General features: G+C 43.9%; 1 protein-coding gene across 2 annotated transcripts; it reads right to left on the bottom strand.

The window, feature by feature from the left end:
- Nucleotides 1-8,533: 8,533 nt before the first annotated feature.
- LOC132477971 (C-C motif chemokine 4) lies at nucleotides 8,534-9,892 on the bottom strand. Of its 2 annotated transcripts, none has more exons than XM_060080593.1 (3): nucleotides 9,817-9,892; nucleotides 9,196-9,310; nucleotides 8,534-8,621 (listed from the first exon to the last, which is right to left on the bottom strand). In XM_060080593.1, exons 1-3 carry the CDS (start codon nucleotides 9,890-9,892, stop codon nucleotides 8,534-8,536), a joined length of 279 nt encoding a protein of 92 aa, XP_059936576.1. The 2 variants fall into 2 exon arrangements, with proteins under 2 accessions (XP_059936576.1, XP_059936577.1); XM_060080594.1 differs by having other exon boundaries at nucleotides 8,534-8,606.
- Nucleotides 9,893-20,832: the final 10,940 nt, after the last annotated feature.

Below are 20,832 nucleotides of genomic sequence, written 5' to 3'. Positions count from 1 at the left end.
ATATACAACATGGTAAAGATAATCAGTACTGCTACGTGTTATAAATGAAAGCTCCTAAGAGAATAAATCTTAAGAGTTCACATCACAAGGAAAAAACATTTTTTAAAATTTCTTACTGTTGTATCTCTATGAGATGATGCATGTTCACTCAACTCATGGTGATAATCATTTCACGATGTATATAAGTCAAATCATTATGTTTCACACCTTAAACATATACAGTGCTGTATGCCATTTATATCTCAATAAAACTGAAAAAAGACTATACAATTTACACTTCCAACCACAGTGAAGGAGACATGGATTTCTCACACTGATCCAGTACATTTGTAGTCTTGTGTCCCCAAGTTAAATTTCTTTTTTAAACAACATAAATTTATTCTATTGCAGTTCTGGAGCTCAGAAGATTGAAATCAAGGAATACATTCTAAAGTATGGGCAGGGCAACTCCTTCCAGAGCTCTAGGGGATAAGACCTTCCTTGCTTGTTCTAGCTGCTAGAGCTGCATTCCTTGGCTCTTGATCTCTTCTTCCATCTTTAAGGCCAGCATAACATCTTCAAAACTCTGCTCTGTCTTCACTTTGCCTTCTCCCAATCCGTGACAAGTCTCCCTCTGCCTCCCTCCCACATAGACATTTGTGATTATATTTAGGACCTACCCAGGAAGTCCAGGCTAGTCTCCTCATCTCAAAATCTTTACTTTAATCATGTCTGCAAAGTCATTATTGCCATATAAGGTAACATTCACAAGTTAAATTTTTAAAAATTCTATTTATTTATGTCTTTCTTGAAGTAGAGTTGATTTACAATGTTGTGTTAGTTTCAGGTGTACAGCACAGTGATGCAGTTATACATATACACATGTAGCTATTCGTTTTCAGATTTTTTTCCATTATGTGATTACAAGATACTGAATATAGTTCCCTGTGTTATACAGTAGGTCCTTGTTGTTTACCTATTTTCTATATAGTAGTGTGTAACTGTTAATCCCAGCCTCCTAATTTATCCCTCCCCCTGAAGTTTTTAATGGACTATTTCCAGCTGTATATAGTCCCGTAGGCCCCTTGGGATGTATCCCAGTTGGGTATATAAGGCAAAAAATTCTCACCACAGTAAAGACATTTAATTAGCAGAAGTTGTGTAACCCAATAATAATCTGCTGGTTACTCTAGCACTTCAGTTCCAAGTATGAAGCAAAGCATAATTATGGCCTGGAATAGTCTTGCTAAAATAGGCATTACAAAAACAGGTGCTGCAAGGTTATTAAGGAGGGACTCTCTCCAATACTTAATGACAATACTTGAACTTTATGAAGCATGCAATTTCCTGGCAGGTCCTGTACTTGTACTTTATACCCACCATCTCACTGAAGGCTCACAAGCCTGAAGGGTTGCTTCCATTGGCACCCCCACGTCCCAGATGAAGAAAGTGAGACTCAAAGAAAGTCATGCCTTGCGAACACTCCAAACCCACCAGAGACCCACTGATGTGGACTCTCCAGTCCTGGGGTCCAGAAAAGCTCCACAGATGCTTTTCACGCACCTGGAAATAATGAGGAGTGCTTTACCTACCAAATAAATAAAACCTTTATTTCTTTGTAAAAACAAAACAAAATGATGTGCCTAGAAAAAGTGGATTTCTGGTACTCGAGTGACAATCACAAATTTGGGGATTTGCTAAATTCTCATGACATTATCATTTGAAAGGGTCAGATGTCTGCAGCAGCCATGAGATGCAAATGAACAATGAAGGGAGAAGACTGAGTCAAGACCTTGGGAATTCCTAGATTTCCTCCTGTAACTGAGCAGGATTCTATGAGGCCTTCCTGGGACAGACCCCTCTCCCATATCCTCTGCTTTAGCTCCGCTCTGAAGTACCCAGATAATAGTATCTGATGCACATTTCCTGAGTTGTTTTACAGATGCTAAAATAACCCCCAAATGGAAGAAATTAACTACTTAATGACCATGAGCACATAGTCCCCAGGCCTACTGGAGACTAAGGATTGATCATTTTAACCCCTGTGACACCCTTACCATCAAACAATCGGAGAATTGTGCACTAGCTGATCACAGACCCTGGGACGCCCCTTCCTACCTTGCCTTTAAACAGGCTTTGCTTCCCCCTCCCCATATCCTCAAGTCCATTCTCAAGTAGGTCTGTGTCTTTATTCCTGTTTTACCCCTAGGTTCTTCATGACATTTTTTCCCTTAAATTCCATATATACATGAGGATATGGGGAGGGGGAAGGGTAAGCTGTGACAAAGCGAAAGAGAGGCATGGACATATATACACTACCAAACGTAAGGTAGATAGTGGGAAGCAGCCGCATAGCACAAGGAGATCAGCTGGGTGCTTTGTGACCACCTAGAGGGGTGGGATAGGGAGGGTGGGAGGGAGGGAGACGCAAGAGGGAAGGGATGTGGGAACAGATGTATATGTATGACTGATTCACTTTGTTATAAAGCAGAAACTAATAAATAAATAAATAAATAAATAAATAAATAAATAAATAAATAAATAGGCTTTGCTGAGACCCATCCGGGAGTTCAGGCTTTCTGTGCACTAGCTGTCCCCGACTCCTTGTCTGGCATCTTACAATAAACACTGCACTTTCCTTCACCACAGTCCGGTGTCAGCAGATTGACCCAAGTTTTGGGTCAGTAACACTCAGTCTGTAAAATCCACCCATCGTACTTGCAGCCATCAAAGCTGTATTTCTTTTATTTTTTTAAATGGCACGAGACCACAAGGCTGTCAACAGCTTCCATGTTCAGACTCCTGAATTTACTGGAATTCCATTCTTCCTGGAATTTCACATTCCAGAGAGTCATTTCCCAACCCTGTCAAATCCTTTAAACACCCAACTGCACGCTCAGCTCCCCAGTCCCAGATCTTGTTTATGTTGTATCTTTGTCATCTTTGTCCTGTTCCATAGTCAGGGATGAACACCAAGACATTGTGTTACAGAGCATGAGGCCTTGTTAGGTCAGAGATGATGAAATTAAAAAGTCTGATAGCACATATCTGACTAACGACATCTCCTTAACACCTGGGGGCCTGCTGCCTTTCTGCATGACTTTTAAGTGTGTAACAGATAATATTTGGAGGAATTACAAGGTGTCTTCCCTCCTTCCCCTACTTTCTTATACTCACTCGAATTCCCCTGTGTTGCAACAGTCAATTATAAAATACACTCACTGCCCTTGGGGGAGGGTGGACACAGCTTAGAGAAGCAAGTCAACTGAGTTCCTCAGTCGGTTTTCTTTCAGACTCTACTTTACATACTAGTTCTGAAAGCACAGGCTTTCCATTTCAAGATCTCGGCTTTTGGGGAGAAACGGATTTGGGTGGACATGGTGGGATGGGGATAAGGCCAAACCCCACACGAAACTGGAGATAGGGTTGATACCATAAAGTGTAGATGTGTTTTTAAAATTCATGATTTAAGGGCTAGCTTTCCACGTAACGGGAGAGAAAAATAAGATATACACTAGAGGGAAGATAAAGGAAAGACGTGAGCCAAAAAGTTAGGCATCTGAGAATGATTAATAGGGTCCCATCCCTGCCCTGGAAGAGGGTGTAGTGGGGCTGGAAGGAGGCACAGCCCAGGAAGGCTGCCAACCTTTCCAAGAAACTTGGTGAGCTCAGAGGAGCTTAGGGTTGGACAAATGGGCCAGAGTCATGAACCCAACCCAGGAAGCCATGACAGGACTCCTGGGTCTTTGAAGGGTGAGTATGCAAAGCAGCTCAGGACAGCCTTGGGGCCGCTGGGCCCGGTCATCAGGAAGAGCTGTGGTTTCTTTCACCCTCTGCAGCTCAACTCACATCCTTGGCTTCTGCTTGCTCAGCTTCTGGCCTCCTATGTGGAAAATGCCTGTGTCATGGGAACATTACAGAAGACTCTGGGTTGGGGTGATGTAGTGTGCGAGGACAGAAAGTTTGCATAAACCAGAACATGAGGAAACAGACTCCCTCCCGTCTAGAGAGGGAGACAGGAAGAGGCAGACATGCAGGAAAGCGGAAAACACAGGGCTGGCGTCCAATGGCGCACACCCCCCTTCCCGCCTCATCTCTTCTGGACCCCACCCAGAAACCCAGAGAAACCTCAACCAGACAGTCTTGAAAGCAGATACAAGCTCCCTGGCCTCTGGGTGAGAAAAGGAAGTTTTATGAAAAGAGGAGAAAGGAAAAAACAAAGTCTGATGTTGCACAACAGGTGAAGTCCTACTTTGCCCCACCACGAGGAGTCCATGCTGTCATCTGTAACTCCCTGGCATTTCTTCATGAGGGTATTCAGGCCTACTGCTGTCTTCCCTGGTGATCCGGCCTCTGCGAAGCTGAGTTTCTCTCTTCTCTACACCTCAGGGGCAGGGAGGTGTGGGGAAAAGGCTCCACTGTGAGGGAGGAGGTCCAGATTCTGGCCCTAACCCTGCCTTCTCTCTAATAATGAAACCAGACATGAGCCATGGCTTTGCTCTGGGGTTCATTAGACAAATGAGAGGGTGGATTCCTACAGATAGGAGACCAAGATGCCCAGAGGGCCCCAGGAGTCTCAAGAAGAGTCAGGCTTCCTCTCTCTTTTTTTTTTTTAATACTTATTTATTTTGTTTGGCTGCATCGGGTCTTAGTCGCGGCACGTGGGACCTTTGTTGCGGCATACGGGATCTTTAGTTGTGGCATGAGAACCCTTAGTTGCAGCATGTGGGATCTAGTTCCCTGACCAGGGATTGAACCCGGGCCCCCTGCATTGGGAGCGTGGAGTCTTAGCCACTGGAGCACCAGAGAAGTCTCCAGGCTTCCTCATAATGTGGCTGGTGGGTGTTGAATCTTTAGTGAAGCTTCAGCAGCTGAAGCTGCCCCTCCTCTTGAGATGCCTCACCTCATCATAATCTGTCACCTTGGAATGTGTCCACTTTGCCCTGAGTTTCTCCTGTGGGTAAGTTTGTCTCACCTTCTAGAATGTTCCATTCCCTTCCACACTAAGCTGGAGGGGGTCATTGTCAATGACCCTTCCATTGGTGATTGCTCTTAAAGTTCTAGAGGTCAGAAGTCCACAATCTGATTCACTGAGCTGAAATCAAGGTGGCTGTGCTCCTCCTGGATGTTTTAGGAGAGAAACCATTTTCTTGCCTTTTCCAGCTTCTAGAGCTGCATTCTTGCATTTCTTGGCTCGTGGCCTCTTCCTCCATCTTCAAAGCCAGCAGCATGGCATCTTGCTTTTGTTATCACATTGCCTTCTCTTCTGTGTTCACATCTCCTTCTGCACCCTCTTATAAGGACACTTATGATCAGATTTAGGATCCAGACAAATAATCCAGGATAATCTCTTCATCTCAAGATTCTTAACTTGATCACATCTGCAAAGGCTTTTTTACCTTATAAAGGAATATTCACAGAGTCTGGGGATTAGGATGTGAACATCTTGGGGGCCATTATTCAGCCTACCACAGTGATCTATACCTTGTCTCAGGCCTGGGGATCATGAATTCTCTCTCCCAACCCCTTCCCTCAGAATGGTGTTGTGTATCTTCCACCGAAGACCATACCCTAACCTTCCCAGCCACCCCAATTACCCCTCCTTTCCCTCCCTTTAGGCCCTGAGGATATTGGTCCAATGGAACTTCCTATGATGATAGGAATGTTCTACATCTGCACCATGCAACATGGCAGCCACGAACCACATGTAGCCAGTGAGCACCTGAAATGTGACTAGTGCAACTGAGGTATTGAATTTCAAATTTTATTTAACTGAAATTAAATTTAATTGAAATTTAAATAGCTACTTGTGGCTAGTGGCTACGTATTGGACAGCTCAGATCTAGGCAGATGAGAAGTAGAAGCCAAGACCAGTCAGGTTCTTTGCTGCCAGCCTCTTCTCACACATTTGGGATCAGTTCTGCCCCTCCCCAACCTCCTTCTCTCAGTCCCTGCAGAATCTGAAGGAGGTTTCTACAGGAGCTCTGGGATGATGGGAGTGGCTGAGGGCAGGGCAAGGAAGGAAATTGTGTCTGTTGGCCCCAGAGAGGTACATAGTCTCAGTTCTGCTTTTGCATCAGACTAAGAACATTCAAACAAGAAATGTAAATCATAACCACAATGAGGTACCACCTCACACTGGTCAGAATGGCCATCACCAAAAAGTCTACAAATAATAAATGCTGGAGAGGGTGTGGAGAAAAGGGAACCCTCCTACACTGTTGGTGGGAATATAAATTGGTAAAGCCACTATGGAGAACAGTATGGAGGTTCCTTTAAAAACTAAAAATAGAGCTACCATATGATCCAGCAATCCCACTCCTGGGCATATACCCTGAGAAAACCATAATTTGAAAAGACACATGCACCCCAATGTTCATTGCAGCACTATTTACAATACAGTACCCAGGACATGGAAGCAACCTAAATGTCCATCAACAGATGAGTGGATAAAGAAGATGTGGTACATATATACGATGGAATACTACTCAGCCATAAAAAAGAATGAAATATTGCCATTTGCAGCACATGGATGGACCTGAAGATTATCATACTAAGTGAAGTCAGACAAAGAAAGACAAATACTGTACGTTATCACTTATATGCGGAATCTAAAAACAAAACAAAACAAATGAATTTATTTACAAAACAGAAACAGACTCACAGACACAGAAAACAAACTTATGGTTACCAAATGGGAAAGGGAGAGAGGGAAGGGATAAATTAGGAGTATGGAATTAACAGATACACACTACTATATATAAAATAGCTAAACAACAAGGATTTACTGTAAAGCACAGGGAACTATATTCAATATCTTATAATAACCTATAATGGAAAAGAATCTGAAGAATATATATACATATATGAATATATAACTGAATCATTTTGCTGTACATCTGAAACAACACGTTATAGATCAACTATAGTTCAATTAAAAAAAAAGAACACAAACAATTTTGAGGTAGCTCCCTCTTTACCCTACTTACACGATGAGCTGTCCTTTTGGGGACCACAGAGGCATGTCACAAGGAGCACAGAAAAGGGGACTAACCTGGGGCTTGACACTGGCCTTGATGCTCTCTGGGTGGCCTTTAGAAAGTCACTTCTCAGTTCTTATTCCTCAGTTTCTGTACTATGATAGGGCTGGACCAGATGGTCTGAGAGGTTCCTCCCAGCTTGTGAATCAAGATTTAATTGTGCATGTAATTCTACTTGAGAGTCATGTTCTGCCTGACCCATGTCATAGGAAGTCATGACCGAAGTGTTGTTAAGTGGCCTTGGGTTACTCCCATCACACTCTAGAACCAAATCTGACATCTGTTCTTTTGTCCTTATGACCACACTTTGCATTTGCTTTGGCTCTAGATGGCCGATCCACTAATCTAATCTGCCTGATGACCCTGGGAGGATAGACATTATAGCCCATTCTAAGTGAAAAAGCTGAGGCTCAGAGAGGGAAAGAGAGAAACTTCCAGGCCCCAGGCCCCATGATGAGAGCTTTACACATCATATCATAACACCCCTTCAAAGTGAATAATATCACTCCCACTTTACAGGGGTGAAAATTGAAAAATTGAGGTCCGATGAGACAAGATGACTTCTTTTTTTTTTTTTTTTTTTTTGCGGTACGCAGGCCTCTCACTGTTGTGGCCTCTCCCGTTGCGGAGCACAGGCTCCAGACGCACAGGCTCAGAGGCCATGGCTCACGGGCCCAGCCGCTCTGAGGCATGTGGGATCTCCCCGGACCGGGGCACGAACCCGTGTTCCCTGCAACGGCAGGCAGACTCTCAACCACTGCGCCACCGGGGAAGCCCCCAAGATGACTTTCTTAATGATAGTGATGGATGCCCACTTTTCTGATTCTGAGCTACTTCATCTTCCCTCTCTGTTGTGCTGCTGGTCCTATTTACAGCTTCCCTACAAGATGTTAAAATGATAGCCCTCAACAGCACAGCTATCTTTTTGGATCAGCCTTTCATGGTGCACCCCAAGCAGACCTACATGCCTTAGCAAGTCACATCACCTCTGTGCCTCTGTTTCTACATCTGTAAAATTGCGGATAACAGTCCCTACTTCATAAGGGTGTTAAAATCCTTGCTAAAAGTATTAAGTGAAGTTTGTATCTCTAGACATTTTAGCCCATATTAAGGACTCAGTAATTGCTCACTCTTATTGTGTTTGGAAACTATTCATAATAGCAGGCAATTCCCTTTACCACAAATCAAATTAAAACACAAAGAAACTGTCTACATTTTTAAAAAATTTTATTAACACTTGGACTCAATTGCATGATCCATGTATCCGCAATAGCAGAGAAACAGTGATGGTGGACCATCCCCATGGGGGACACATGTCCTTTGGCAAAACAAACATAAATAGTGGGAAACAACACCAAATACAATAATAACATAGTACGTAATAAAGATTAAATTAAGAGAAGGAGCAGGGACTACTGAGAGGAGTCGTGAGTGTGGAGAGGGTGCGTCTTGCTGAGAAGCGTCGGGCTCAGGTGATCTTTCCTGCAGAACACCTGCCCCGGCCTCAGAGCAGCTCAGTTCAGTTCAAGGTCATCCATGTACTCCTGGACCCAGGGATCGCTGGGGTTGGCACACACCTGCCTGCCCCTTTTGGTTTGGAATCTGTGGAGCAAAGAGTGGCCAGGTTAGAATCCCATGGGACTTTGCCCGGGGTGGGTATCTCCCTGTCCTTCACCATGGCTCATGTGGGACAGCCTAGTGGGTGAGAAGACCCTTCCTGGGGTGCTGCTGGGACCTGATTCCTTGTAACTTCCTCCCTGGGTTTAGCTGTGGCCTCCTGAGTTGCCCAGATTAGGAAGCAATGAGTTTTGCAATCAGTGTGGACGTATCTCCCCATTCATTCCCTGCTGCCCCTAGCAATGACTTTGGCACGTGTTTTCTAAGTATGGTTTAAGAATTCAGCCCACATCTTCTATCATCCTTTTGACTTTCCCTGGTTTCCTGGCCTCTAGCTAACTTCCTCCCCAGAAAGCACCTTCCCCTCCTTTAGCTCCCACCCAGCCCTCTCCAGGTCTCAGCAGATGACATCATGACCTGTTCCTCACTGCTTTCAGGGAGGCCTTCAGCCTGACACCTGCCTCCCTACTGCTTCATCTCCCCTCACGCCAAACAGGCCCCCTTTTCTAATCCTGCCCTCACCCTCACCTCCAAGAAAGGGCCCAGGGTTGATACTTACACCACAGCTGGCTGGGAGCAGAGACTGCTGGTCTCGTAGTAATCGATCACAAAGTTGCGAGGAAGCTTCCGCAGGGTGTAAGAGAAGCAGCAGGCAGTGGGAGGGTCCGAGCCCACTGGGAAGAAAGGCCGAGGTGAGACAGACGCTCTACCCAGAGCTATTCATTTTGGCTTCTAGTTATAGATATTCAAAGGGCATCCCTGTGCATCTGCCAGATCCCCAAATATGGTGCCTTGTATCTAATCCCACCCACTCTGAGTCGGAGTCTTATTCTGAATAGAGAATCCTAGGAGAAGACCATGAAAGGATTCTAGAAGGTTCAGGCTGTATTGCATCTTAGAGCACAGGTCTAACTCCCTTCATTTTACAGATGGGGAAACCAAGGCACAGAGAGAGACAGGGACTTGCTTAAACCAGTCTCTGGGTTGCTATTTCTTAAGAAAACAGGAACTTGAATATTACTGAGTGTCTACCAGACTCTACATTTACCTGCAGGCTACTTAGAAATCTTCCCTGCTCCCTTTTGTCTCATCCCCAGATGTTAGTGTTGGACCAGCCCCAACTAGAAAAGTCAGCACTGCCTACATCCTGACTCAGTGGCAGCTGGAAGAATGGACTTACTTGGTGCTGAGAGTGCCAGAGAGCAGAAAGCAGCTGCGAGCACGAGGAAGGAGAGGACAGTCATGCAGAGCTTCATGGTCTTGGTGGAGGAGAGACTTGCCTGGAGCTTGGACTGCAGAACCCAGAAGCTTCAGAACCCTTCTGTGCTCTGTGTTGATACTGAGTTGGGAGCCCTTCTTTATAGAAACTCTGAGGCCTGGCACAGAGATGGGGGAGAGTGGAATTTCCAGGGTACAGATGATGTCATGGTGCCAATAAGGAAACTGAAGCTAGCTGACTGAGGACCTCTGCACAGCTTTCTTTTCCCCAGAAGTGTCATCATGGAGGAAAGTGGAGGGAGGTGGAGGAGGGAAGAAGTGGGCTGAACCCTAGAGGGAAGTGGTATACCAAAGGCAGTGACTGAGGCTTGGGGGGAGAATTGCAAACCCAACAAGAAAGATGGAACCTTCACACCTGCTAGAAGGGGCTTGTAGATGAGAACCATCATGCTCTTGGTGGTTAGCACCTCCAGAAGCTAGAGACTTCATGTCAGTCTTTCCAGGGTGGCCACAGGCCTGGCCCCAAGAAGGGGAGGAAGCCAGGATTCCATGTCCCACTGCAGGCCTCCTTCTGCTAGGCAGAGTGACTTTAGTGCCCTGTATATTTCCTTGGGCATAAAGAGAGTGTCCAGCTTTGAATGAGCAGACGGCCCCAGCAGAAGTGTAGCTCCTACACAGCGAACATGTACCATGTGTCAGGCACTAGGCAAGCTGCGTTACACACACACATCTAACCCTACCATGACCCTGAGCACGGTGTGATTATTCCCCTGAGGCAATGCAGATCAGAGGGCAGAACAGAGTTCGGTGATAATCTCAAGGCCACACAGCTGTTAAGTGGCAGTGCCAAGATTTGGACTGAGGTTCATCTGACTCTAAAATCCATTTTCTTTCTACCCTGTCATCTCCAGAACAGATATAGAATGTGACCACAGAGAGAGAAACTGCTGGCCACCTAGGGGCCACGCCACACACAAAGACCCATCTTATCAGGGCTGAATACAGGAAAGGGGTGTGGTCCGTCTGTCCCAAAGAATGCAAAGAAATCAAGGGAATGCAAAAGAAATCAAGATTTCAGTGTGCTCCCTTGGGCCAATAACAGAAAAGGAGAAAGAAATCAGGAAGAATCAAGTTTAGAAGACCCAGATAAAGAATGTTCCTCCAGTATAAAAATAGAATTGGATAAAGCCGGCAATGAATTCATCTATGTTACAGATAAAGTATATAATCTAAGCCTGTGGGTGTTTCCCAGACATCCACAGGGAATTCCTTGTGTTCTTGTAAAGCCCTGCCTGGTTCGGCAGCTGCTGTGGGCCTGAAGGTGACTACATGAAGCTTCCAAAGGCCAGGAATACAGTAGTGCATGAATCAGGGCAAGTGAGGGCCATTAGGATGATGGGATCAAGACCTCTATCCACCTTCAGCTCAACCACTCTGATCCACCTGCTCACCCGCAGTCCCACATTGTTACCTACCTCTGCTTTGAAAAGGAAGAATGAAGAGTGAAAAGAGGGAGCCAGGCCTCCTGGGTGCTGTAGAGATGTGGGAAAGAAGGAGTCAGATGCACTGAAATGCATCTCGGAGCATTTCAGTGTCACTAAATAAAGTACAATGTCTTCCTGCTTCACCACTCTCCCCTCTCCCTGTTCCCACCACCTACACATGCACACAGACTGTACTTCTTTTCTTTATCCTTTCTGTCCTCACTCCTTTCTTCCTGTGAGTCTTGCTTCAAGTGTTCTGATCTTCACCAAGACCCCCATCCCCAACTCTAACACTCTACAATCTCTGATATCACCTATGCAAGTATCTCTCGTGGTCTCTCCTGGTTGATGGAGTTTCATCTTCATGCATCAAGAAACTTGCTTCAAGGGAAGAAGGACGTGTCTTGTGGTACCCGGAATCTACACAGACTTTGTTATCCTGGCATTTCCATTCAACCCAATTGAGTAGTCACCTGTTCTTTGTCAGGACAGACAGAGCTGAATGACGACCCATCGCTGCCCTCAGAGTCCTTAGTCTAGTGATGGTGCTGACAGTGACAGAAATCACTATCTCGTGAGATGGAATAAGGTATGTGTCATGTCAGAGGTAGAAACAAAATGTCAGAGAGCCCAAAGGATGGAGAAAACCATCTCTTGGCTGTAAATGAATAGTTCCAGGTCAAGGCTAAATCCACTGTGCACTAAGGAAGAGCCCTTGATGTGGAGACCTCCGTCTACGTGAGTGGGGAGCGCTGATCTTCAAGCCATGGACGGATATAACTCTTATGAAAATACATAAGAAGAATGATGATAGATAAGAATGGGTGATTAGCCACACAGTGCGTTTGTTGATTTTTGCCTCCTAGCCTTGATTTGATCTTTGGCTCATGCAGGCAAAATTTTTTTATTCATGAAGGTCTTAATAATGCTGTGTTCACACCAGTGAACTTTCACATAGAGAGTACAAAGGCTTGTGTCAAAATGTTTAGCTAAATCAGTGGCCTCCAAGATTTATACATTGAGGCCATTTCTAAGTAATAGTCGATAGAGAATGATAAAAAAAATGCCTCTCAAATACACAACCAAAAAATTGCTCATCTCCTCTAGAGAACCTTCCCTGACCTCTCTTCGAACTGAATTCTGTACCTCCCTCTGTGCTACCTCCATCACATCACCTATAAAATATCTGTCTACTTGGTTGTCTCCCCTCCCCTGCATTAAGGGAGTTCCTTAATGCAGAAACTGGGTTATGCTTATCTCTGTGTACATAGTAGGTATTTTTAAAAATTATTTATTTGTTTTTAATTTTTGGCTGCCTTGGGTCTTTTTTGCTGTGTGTGAGCTTTTCTCTAGTTGCGGCGAGCAGGGGCTACACTCCGTTGCAGTGCTCAGGCTTCTCATTGGATGGCTTCTCTTGTTGCAGAGCATGGGCTCTAGGCATGCGGGCTTCAGTAGTTGTGGCACTTGAGCTCAGTAGTTGTGGTTCACAGGCTCTAGAGCACAGGCTCAGTAGTTGTGGCGCTTGGGCTCAGTAGTTGTGGTTCGCAGGCTCTAGAGCACAGGTTCAGTAGTTGTGACTTGCAGGCTTAGTTGCTCCTCAGCATGTGGGATCTTCCCGGACCAGGGCTTGAACCCTTGTCCCCTGCATTAACAGGCGGATTCTTAACCACTGCGCCACCAGGGAAGCCCTACACAGTAGGTATTAATAAGTGTCCAGAGGCAGCCCAAACTACCAGTTTTAATGGGAGGGGGTGTGATAGGTAACATGGACTCAGGACGTGAAGTCCATTTAGCCAAATGAAGTATGAATGAACTAGGCATCCGACACTCTATCCAGAATATGATTCCCCAGCCTTAATGGGAATCGCTCCTCCTGCTTCTTCCTCAACCCACATGCCCAGTGGTTTCATGGTAAAGGATACTATACTAGGACTCAGCTCTTTCCAGCCCAGGGATGTGAGAAGTGACAGCGAGAGTTAACCATGGTTCCAGAGAGCCCCACGGGCATACTGTGGGCCACCCCCTCACTCCTGAGCAGGGAAGCCCTCCACTTCCCCTCACTCATAGTGATAAGGGGTTTCCCCTCCCACACCCTTGACGGCCACTGTGCTCGAAACTCCATCTTGAGAATTTTCACATCTGTTTTGTCATTTTGTCCTCCCAGCCTCCCCAGTGGTCCTGAAAGCAGGACCACTGGCCACAGCAGTAACAAGACCTTCCAAAAGTCCTAGTACTTTTGATTTCCCTCAGCATATCCATGTCTATGGTTTTATCTGATCCCAATCTGTTTTGCCATGGCTCAGATTAGGAAGCAAGACCTAGAAAAGTTAAAAAAACTTGATTAAGGTTACATAGGCTATGTGTCAAGACCCAATTTCTTCCAACTCCTGGTCCAGAGATGACCAAACTTCTTTGACAGGTGTGACCCTTTGAGATCACACGTGGGAAGTCTCTGAAGGTACCAGACTCTCAGAAGAGATTACAATCCTGCTGAGGAGCACGAAGCAGAGGTGGGCAATCCCGACATCCTATGCTTTTGTGGAAGGAGAGTGCTGAGATGCAAGTGTAGGGGAGACCACTGGGTGTCGGGACCAAGAGACTTAGCCACTAGGAAGTGGAGTGTCCGGAACTAGAGAATTCCTTGTGAGTGAATGTTGCAACTTCAAAGCCAAGGGGAGCTGGAATATATGGTCGTTCTGCCAAGACAATAAACTAAGAAAAGGGAAATCCTTTAGTCTTGCCAATAGGGTAGCCAAATCCCTTGGGAAGAATGGGAGCAGAAACTGGATTGTAGATTGAAGAAATAAGTACACAATTATTCGAAGTGCAGGGTTCAGGATGGAGTCCATAGGACAGTGAGCTGGTTGAAGCCATTCATCAGTGATGGCCCCACTCTGCTGAAAGTGGAAATGTGCCTTCGTCACCGGCCACAGTCTGCTGTTTAGCTGTCAAAGGTGAAGGGCAGGGCTTCCCTGGTGGCGCAGTGGTTAAGAATCCGCCTGCCAGTGCAGGGGACACGGGTTTGAGCCCTGGTCCTGGAAGATCCCACATGCCGCAGAGCAACTAAGCCCATGAGCCACAACTACTGAGCCCGTGGGCCACAACTACTGAGCCCGCGTGCCACAACTACTGAAGCCCGCGCACCTAGAGCCCGTGCTCTGCAACAAGAGAAGCCAAGACAATGAGAAGCCCGCGCACCACAATGAAGAGCAGCCCCCGCTCACCGCAACTAGAGAAAGCCCGCGCACAGCAACGAAGACCCAATGCAGCCAAAAATAAATAAATTTAATAAAAAAGAAAAACTTTATAAAAAACAAAATTAGCATGCATGATGTTTCAGTGTGGGGATATTCCAAACTTTTATACCAAAATTTATATTTAACCAATCTGTTACTTAGCCCATTCAGGTTGTTCTAACTTTCCTCTATTCTAAATTGAGCTGAGACTTGAAGGATGATTAACCAGGAAGAGTGTGAGGGTGGGGTCATTCAGGCAAAGAACAAGAGACCCGTGCTTTATAAAATATATAAAATAGATTACTTGAAATATTTCAGTTACAATGATAATAGTAACTAACACATAACACTTACTATGAGCCAGTCATGTTCTAAGCCTTTATAGATATTAATGCATTTCATCCTCACAGCAGTGCTCTGAGGTAGGTACTGTTATTATCCCCTTTCACACATGAGGATACTGAAGCACAGAGATGTAAGTAACCTACTGAAGGTAAGTAACACACAGCTCGTACATGATAGATTTGGAAATGATATCAAGAAGGTATGGCTCCAGAGCGTAAATAAATCAGAAAAGGGAAATGTGTTTCTTATAAATTTATGTTAAAAGTTTAATGGCCAAAGTTGTGTTATTATGATGTAAAATATCTTTCGGTTTTGCATTTTGCATGTCTTTGAATAGTGCAATCCATGGATTTCTCTCTTTTCCTTAGAAAATTAAGGGAATTAAACAGTGGTTTCCTTTATTTGTTCTAAATACTAATCTCTGCAGATATACCCATGTTTATAGAATTTCACTCTGCCCTGTGATCTACACGAAGGGGAAATTGTGCTTTGCCAAGTGACACCCCGTTCATAAAAAGCAGAGCAGAGAACTGAATTTTTAAGGAATCACATGTAGTTTAGAGAGCTGAGTCTTTGTTTCCAGGAAGTCTGAAGGTGGCAAGAAACAAGTCCAAAGCGGGAGACAGAGGTCAGGTCACAGAGGGGAAGCTTCCATTTCATGCTGGAAACAAGGTAGACTGTTTGAAGGGTTTTCAACAGAGAGAGACAGAGACTGATTTGAACAAAGTCACTTCAAATGCCTTGTGTTGGACAAATTGAAGAGAGGCAACTGGAGGAAAAAACAATTGACAGGACACTCTTAGAGTTGTCATGACAAGAAGTGACAAGGACCCACCTAAGACAGTGGCAATGGGAAAGATGAGAAGTAGATACACTTAATTTCAAGTATACAACAGAGTCAGTAGTTGAATAGATGGAGGAGATGAGGGGGAGGGAGGAGTCAAGGGTGACTCCCAGCTTTCTGGCTTGGAAGGCTGGTAAGAAGGAATGCTTTTTACTGAGTTACAGAAGGAGGAGCAGGGGGACAGGTGGAAGGATCTAATCCAGTACCAAGATGTACGCCCTGATGTGCATGCGTGTGCACATGCACGCACACACACACACAAAATGGCCAGAGGAGAATGACAAGAAGAACTCAAGATAGGAAAGGGCCTGGCTGCAGAAAGGAGGGGCTGCGTCAGTGAGACACTGTCTCTCTAGGGTGCTAGAAAGGGGCCCCCAGGATATTTTCTCTGCCCACATGAAAGGCAGGGCCAAGCCTGCTGCAGCCTGACTCTGTGGACCACAGCTGAAAAAAAGGCCAAGGCTGGGCCAAAAAAGGGTGTCATTATCAATGAGTCCATCCATGGAACCACTGCTGCCAAAGGGAGAGAGCTGAGATTGACGCCTGGGGATGTAGAGCTATGGGACCGGAAACTGGAAGGAAACCAATCCATCAGGGCCAGGGCACAGGAAACAATGAGGAGGTGAGCAGAGCCGGACAAGGCAGAGGTGTTGCAGAACCTGAATTATTCAGCCAGAATTCCCTGTTCTCGTGGCTGGGACATTCTGCTGGACTGAAGTAGGGCCTCAAAGAGGCTGGAATGAACCAGAAGGCTAGGACACAAATAAAGGCCCTCCATGCTGAAGGATCCACCATGTTGACCATTGGCCAGTTTCTGTGATCACCACTTAAGAGATCTTGGTGATCCCCAAAAATCAAGACCTTGACACCATGGCCTTTCTGATCCTTTATATAATATTAGTATTTCAACTACCTAGTAAGACATTGGGCATAATACATACTGTTAGTCAAATCAATGAACCATTCATTCACCAAATACTTATTAATGCATTGTGGTTATTTTTGGAGCTACATTGTTAAATAATGCAGACACTGAAATGTAAAACTGACTAATTCCATCTCTCTGATCCTGGGCAAGTCATTTCACCTGGGAACATTAATTTACGTCCTAGGATATTTCTGAGACCCTTCCAACTCATCCATCCTAAGGCTTCCTTACATTATTCATTAAATATGTGCATATGGAGCACATACTTTGCACACAAGTATGTTATTTTCCTGATTCAAATAAAAACATATATGACAAAGAGCTATTACCTGGTTTTAGGATTGATATAAAAAATCTTATAAATATATAATCACTAAGATAGAATTTTTTATTTATCAAAAAGACAAAATTATAAGAAGTAGAGACTATGTCAGAAAATTAACCATGTTATAGTCAACATGTGCTAGAATTTGGTTTAAGTCCACCAAGACATGGTATGAATTTGGTTTAAAATCAATAGGACATGAAATAGACACATGAAAAGATGCTCAACATCACTAATTATTAGAGAAATGCAAATCAAAAGTACAATGAGGTATCACCTCACACCGGTCAGAATAGCCATCATTAAAATGTCTACAAATAATAAATGCTGGAGAGGGTGTGGAGAAAAGGGAACCCTCTTACACTGTTGGTGGGAATATAAATTTGTACAGCCACTATGGAAAACAGTATGGAGGTTCCTTAAATAACAAAAAATAGAGTTACCATATGATCCAGAAATCCCACTCTTGGGCATGTAGCTGGAAAAGATGAAAACTCTAATTCGAAAAGAAATAAGCACCCCAATGTTCACAGCAGAACTATTTTCAATAGCTAAGACGTGGAAGCAACAACCTAAATGTCTATTGGCAGATGAATGAATAAAGAAGATGTGGTATACAGACACACAAACACATAAGCACACACACACGCACACACAATGGAATACTTCTCAGCCATAAAGAATGAAATAATGCCATTTGCTGCAACATGGATGGACCTAGAGATTACCATACTAAGTGAGTAGGTCAGAGAAAGACAAATATCAAATGATATCACTTATATGTGGAATCTAAAATATGATACAAATGAACTTATTTACAAAACAGAACAGACTCACAGACATAGAAAACAAACTTATGGTTACCAAAGGGGAAAGGCAGGGGCAGGGTGATGGAAGGGATAAATTAAGGAGTTTGGGATTAGTAGATACAAACTACTATATATAAAATAACAAGGACCTACTTATAGTACAGGGAACTATATTCCAATATCTTGGAATAAACCTTAACAGAAAAGAATATAAAAGAATATATATAACTGAATCACTTTGCTGTACACCAGAAACTAATACAACATTGTAAATCTACTATACTCCAATAATAATCTAAAGATAAATAAAATCAGCAGGTCATGGTCTAGATTTTTGAAGAGACAATTACAAAGATAACTATCTCACAACGTGGAAAGCGCTGTAATGGCAGAGGTAAATAATAAAGTCCATTATCAGAAACGTGATTGATTCAGCAGTTTCCACTTCCTTCTTCTCACCCTCCTCAACTCAGAGATGCCTGCTCTCAGAAACCAAATCACGAGTGTGAAGGGGGTTCCCCCAAGAAGTCAATGAGGGAATTCAATTCAGAGTATCGATTGAGGGCTGGGGCAAAGGGGGTGGAAGTGAGGAGGAGGCACTGTCTTGTGACCTGGAGTTTCCAGTGAAGGAAATGATAGACTTTTTTTTGGAATTGACAGTAACAAAGGAAGACAGCCGGATGCTACAGCCCCAGTGAAACCTGCCATTGCCCCAAATCCTGCCTTTGCTGCTCCTCCCTTGGACCAGCATCAGCAATCATAGGGATGGGATGGAAACACAGCCCATGTGTTTTAAGAGAAGTAACTCTACAGACACAGGAAGGACAGAATTCCTAAGGTGTGGTCTCACTTTGCTTATGTCTTATCTCGTCCATTGTTCTAACTCCTTTTGGGGGAATTCAAAGCCCTCTTGGTTTGGACCTAATGCAGCTTCTTCATCCATATTTGCCCCTCCACTGTGCAGCTACTCTGAAGGACTCACTCCACCCTCTGACCCAGCAATTTCACACCTGTGACTCTGCATTAGCCGGCCAAGCCATCTACTGCCACACCATCTACATATGTTTAAATCCTGTGTCTCTTTCAAGACCCAATCAAAATTCCATCCCTTCTGTGACGCCTTTCCCTATCCTCCCAAGGGAGACCATGACTCCCTCTTCCTCATATTCTGAGCTTTCATTTATTTTTCTCCTAAGAAACTTAGCACTTTCTGTTAAGTGCTGTGGTTATCTGTTTATACTCTACCTGCTCCTACTAGACTGGTGGCACCTAGAGGATAAAGATCATTAGAAAGGATAAACCATAATTCAAAAGAATATATATATATATATATGTATAACTGAATCACTTTGCTGTACAGCAGAAATTAACACAATATTGTAAATCAACTATACTTCAATAACATTTTTTAAAAGATCACTAGAAAGAACTAAATTTATTTCTCAATGTAAAATGTGATTTATGCCCACTAATTCTGTAATAATAAAGGATGGAAAAGAAAATATATATATCTGGCTAAGAAAGTGACTCTTTCACACCACTGAAATTATGAGTTGAAAAGAATAGGAAAGGAACACTGCTCCGAATTTGGCATTACTTATGTAAATATCTTACAGGTTCTTCAGAATAGTTCAGAGAAATGGAAATCAAGACTTCATTTTAGCAAAGGCCATTAGAAAGAAACCTTAGTACATTTATCCAAAAATTCTTTCAAATTAAACAATTGCCAACAACCTACCTTCCAAATAGTGGTGTTGGAAATGTTTTAAGACAGAATGTGTTCATAAATCTGTGGGCTGACCAGGAAGGTAATACATTCTTACTCCAAAAAAAATGAGAAAATACCAGAAAAAAAGGAAAACAAAATTGCCCATTCATCTGTCACACAAGGTTAAGTACTAATGATGCTTTGGGCATTTATTTCCAATGCTTTTTATTTTTTCCATGCCTAGACCATATATCCGTGTGTGCGTATACACACACACATATTTATGGCTACAATATTTATCGTATATGTGTATATACACATATACACACATATATATTTGTATAATTCTTCATCTTATACAGTTGGTACAATTTTTATCTTACTTTATGACAACTAATGTTATGATTATATTTATGCTACTTCATTTAGTTTAAGGGCTTAATAACAAACATTCCAGTGGATATATCATAACTGACTTTATCATTCCCTAATAGAGGAAAATTTAGGTTTCCTTATTTAGAGTTATAAATGTTGCTGGGTCAGCACCTTCCTGCCTGAAGATGCCTCCATATTTGGGCTTGTTTCTTTAGAACTCTTTCCTAGAAATGTTATCTCTAGGTTAGTGGGTATAAATATTTTTAGGCTTCTGACATATTAACACCCACATCTAATGTCTCTTTATGATTTTCAACTGGTGTTTAACCCAGTGCCCCTGGTCACTCGGTGACTGATGAATGGACACATGATGGAAACATGACCGCATGCTTCCTAGTCCTCTAGCAGGGATTCCTTGATTCAGTCCCTTGCATCCAAGGGAAGCTTGTGCCACCCACCAGGGCAGTATCACACCTGCTCTATCCTTGTGGTTAGAGAAGCTAGCGAAACACAGCAGTTTCAGCTCTGTGGAAAGGTCAGAGCTGGAGAAGTCATTAGGGGAAGGGACTGGCTGAGAATAGCCCTGGGTGGACACACACCCCTCTGCCGCTGCTCACAGGGGAAACCATCTCCTCACATGAAACCAGAACAAGTCATGCGTTGCGGGCTGAGACTTGTAGCTGACAGCAGCTATTCTTGGATATCCTGAGCCCCTGCGGTTGCCACAGACCCTGAGTTATGAAACACTCAGTGTGAAAGCATCACTATGCTTAAAAACTTCCTTCCTCACTCCCAGATTCCATTTCCCCATCCATCAGGGCTGCCTATAAAGAGCTGGGGAGGTGGCCTCTCACTAAAGAAGGATGCAGGCAGCAACGAGCGCCCAGTCCTACACTCAAGGCCACACTCTGTCTGCTCAGCATC

Source organism: Mesoplodon densirostris, chromosome 18 (genome assembly GCF_025265405.1).
Source record: "Mesoplodon densirostris isolate mMesDen1 chromosome 18, mMesDen1 primary haplotype, whole genome shotgun sequence".
Taxonomy (NCBI): Eukaryota; Metazoa; Chordata; class Mammalia; order Artiodactyla; family Ziphiidae; genus Mesoplodon; species Mesoplodon densirostris.
Note: the sequence above shows the minus strand (reverse complement) of the source record. Positions and strands in the feature narration are given on the sequence as shown.

Excerpts from the sequence above, each read along its gene's own strand:
- LOC132477971 (XM_060080593.1), bottom strand. The coding sequence starts at position 9,892 with ATGAAGCTCTGCATGACTGTCCTCTCCTTCCTCGTGCTCGCAGCTGCT. Across the intron at positions 9,311-9,816 it reads TCTGGCACTCTCAGCACCAA|TGGGCTCGGACCCTCCCACT; the intron begins GTAAGTCCATTC and ends CTTTCTTCCCAG. Across the intron at positions 8,622-9,195 it reads TGCTCCCAGCCAGCTGTGGT|ATTCCAAACCAAAAGGGGCA; the intron begins GTAAGTATCAAC and ends TTTGCTCCACAG.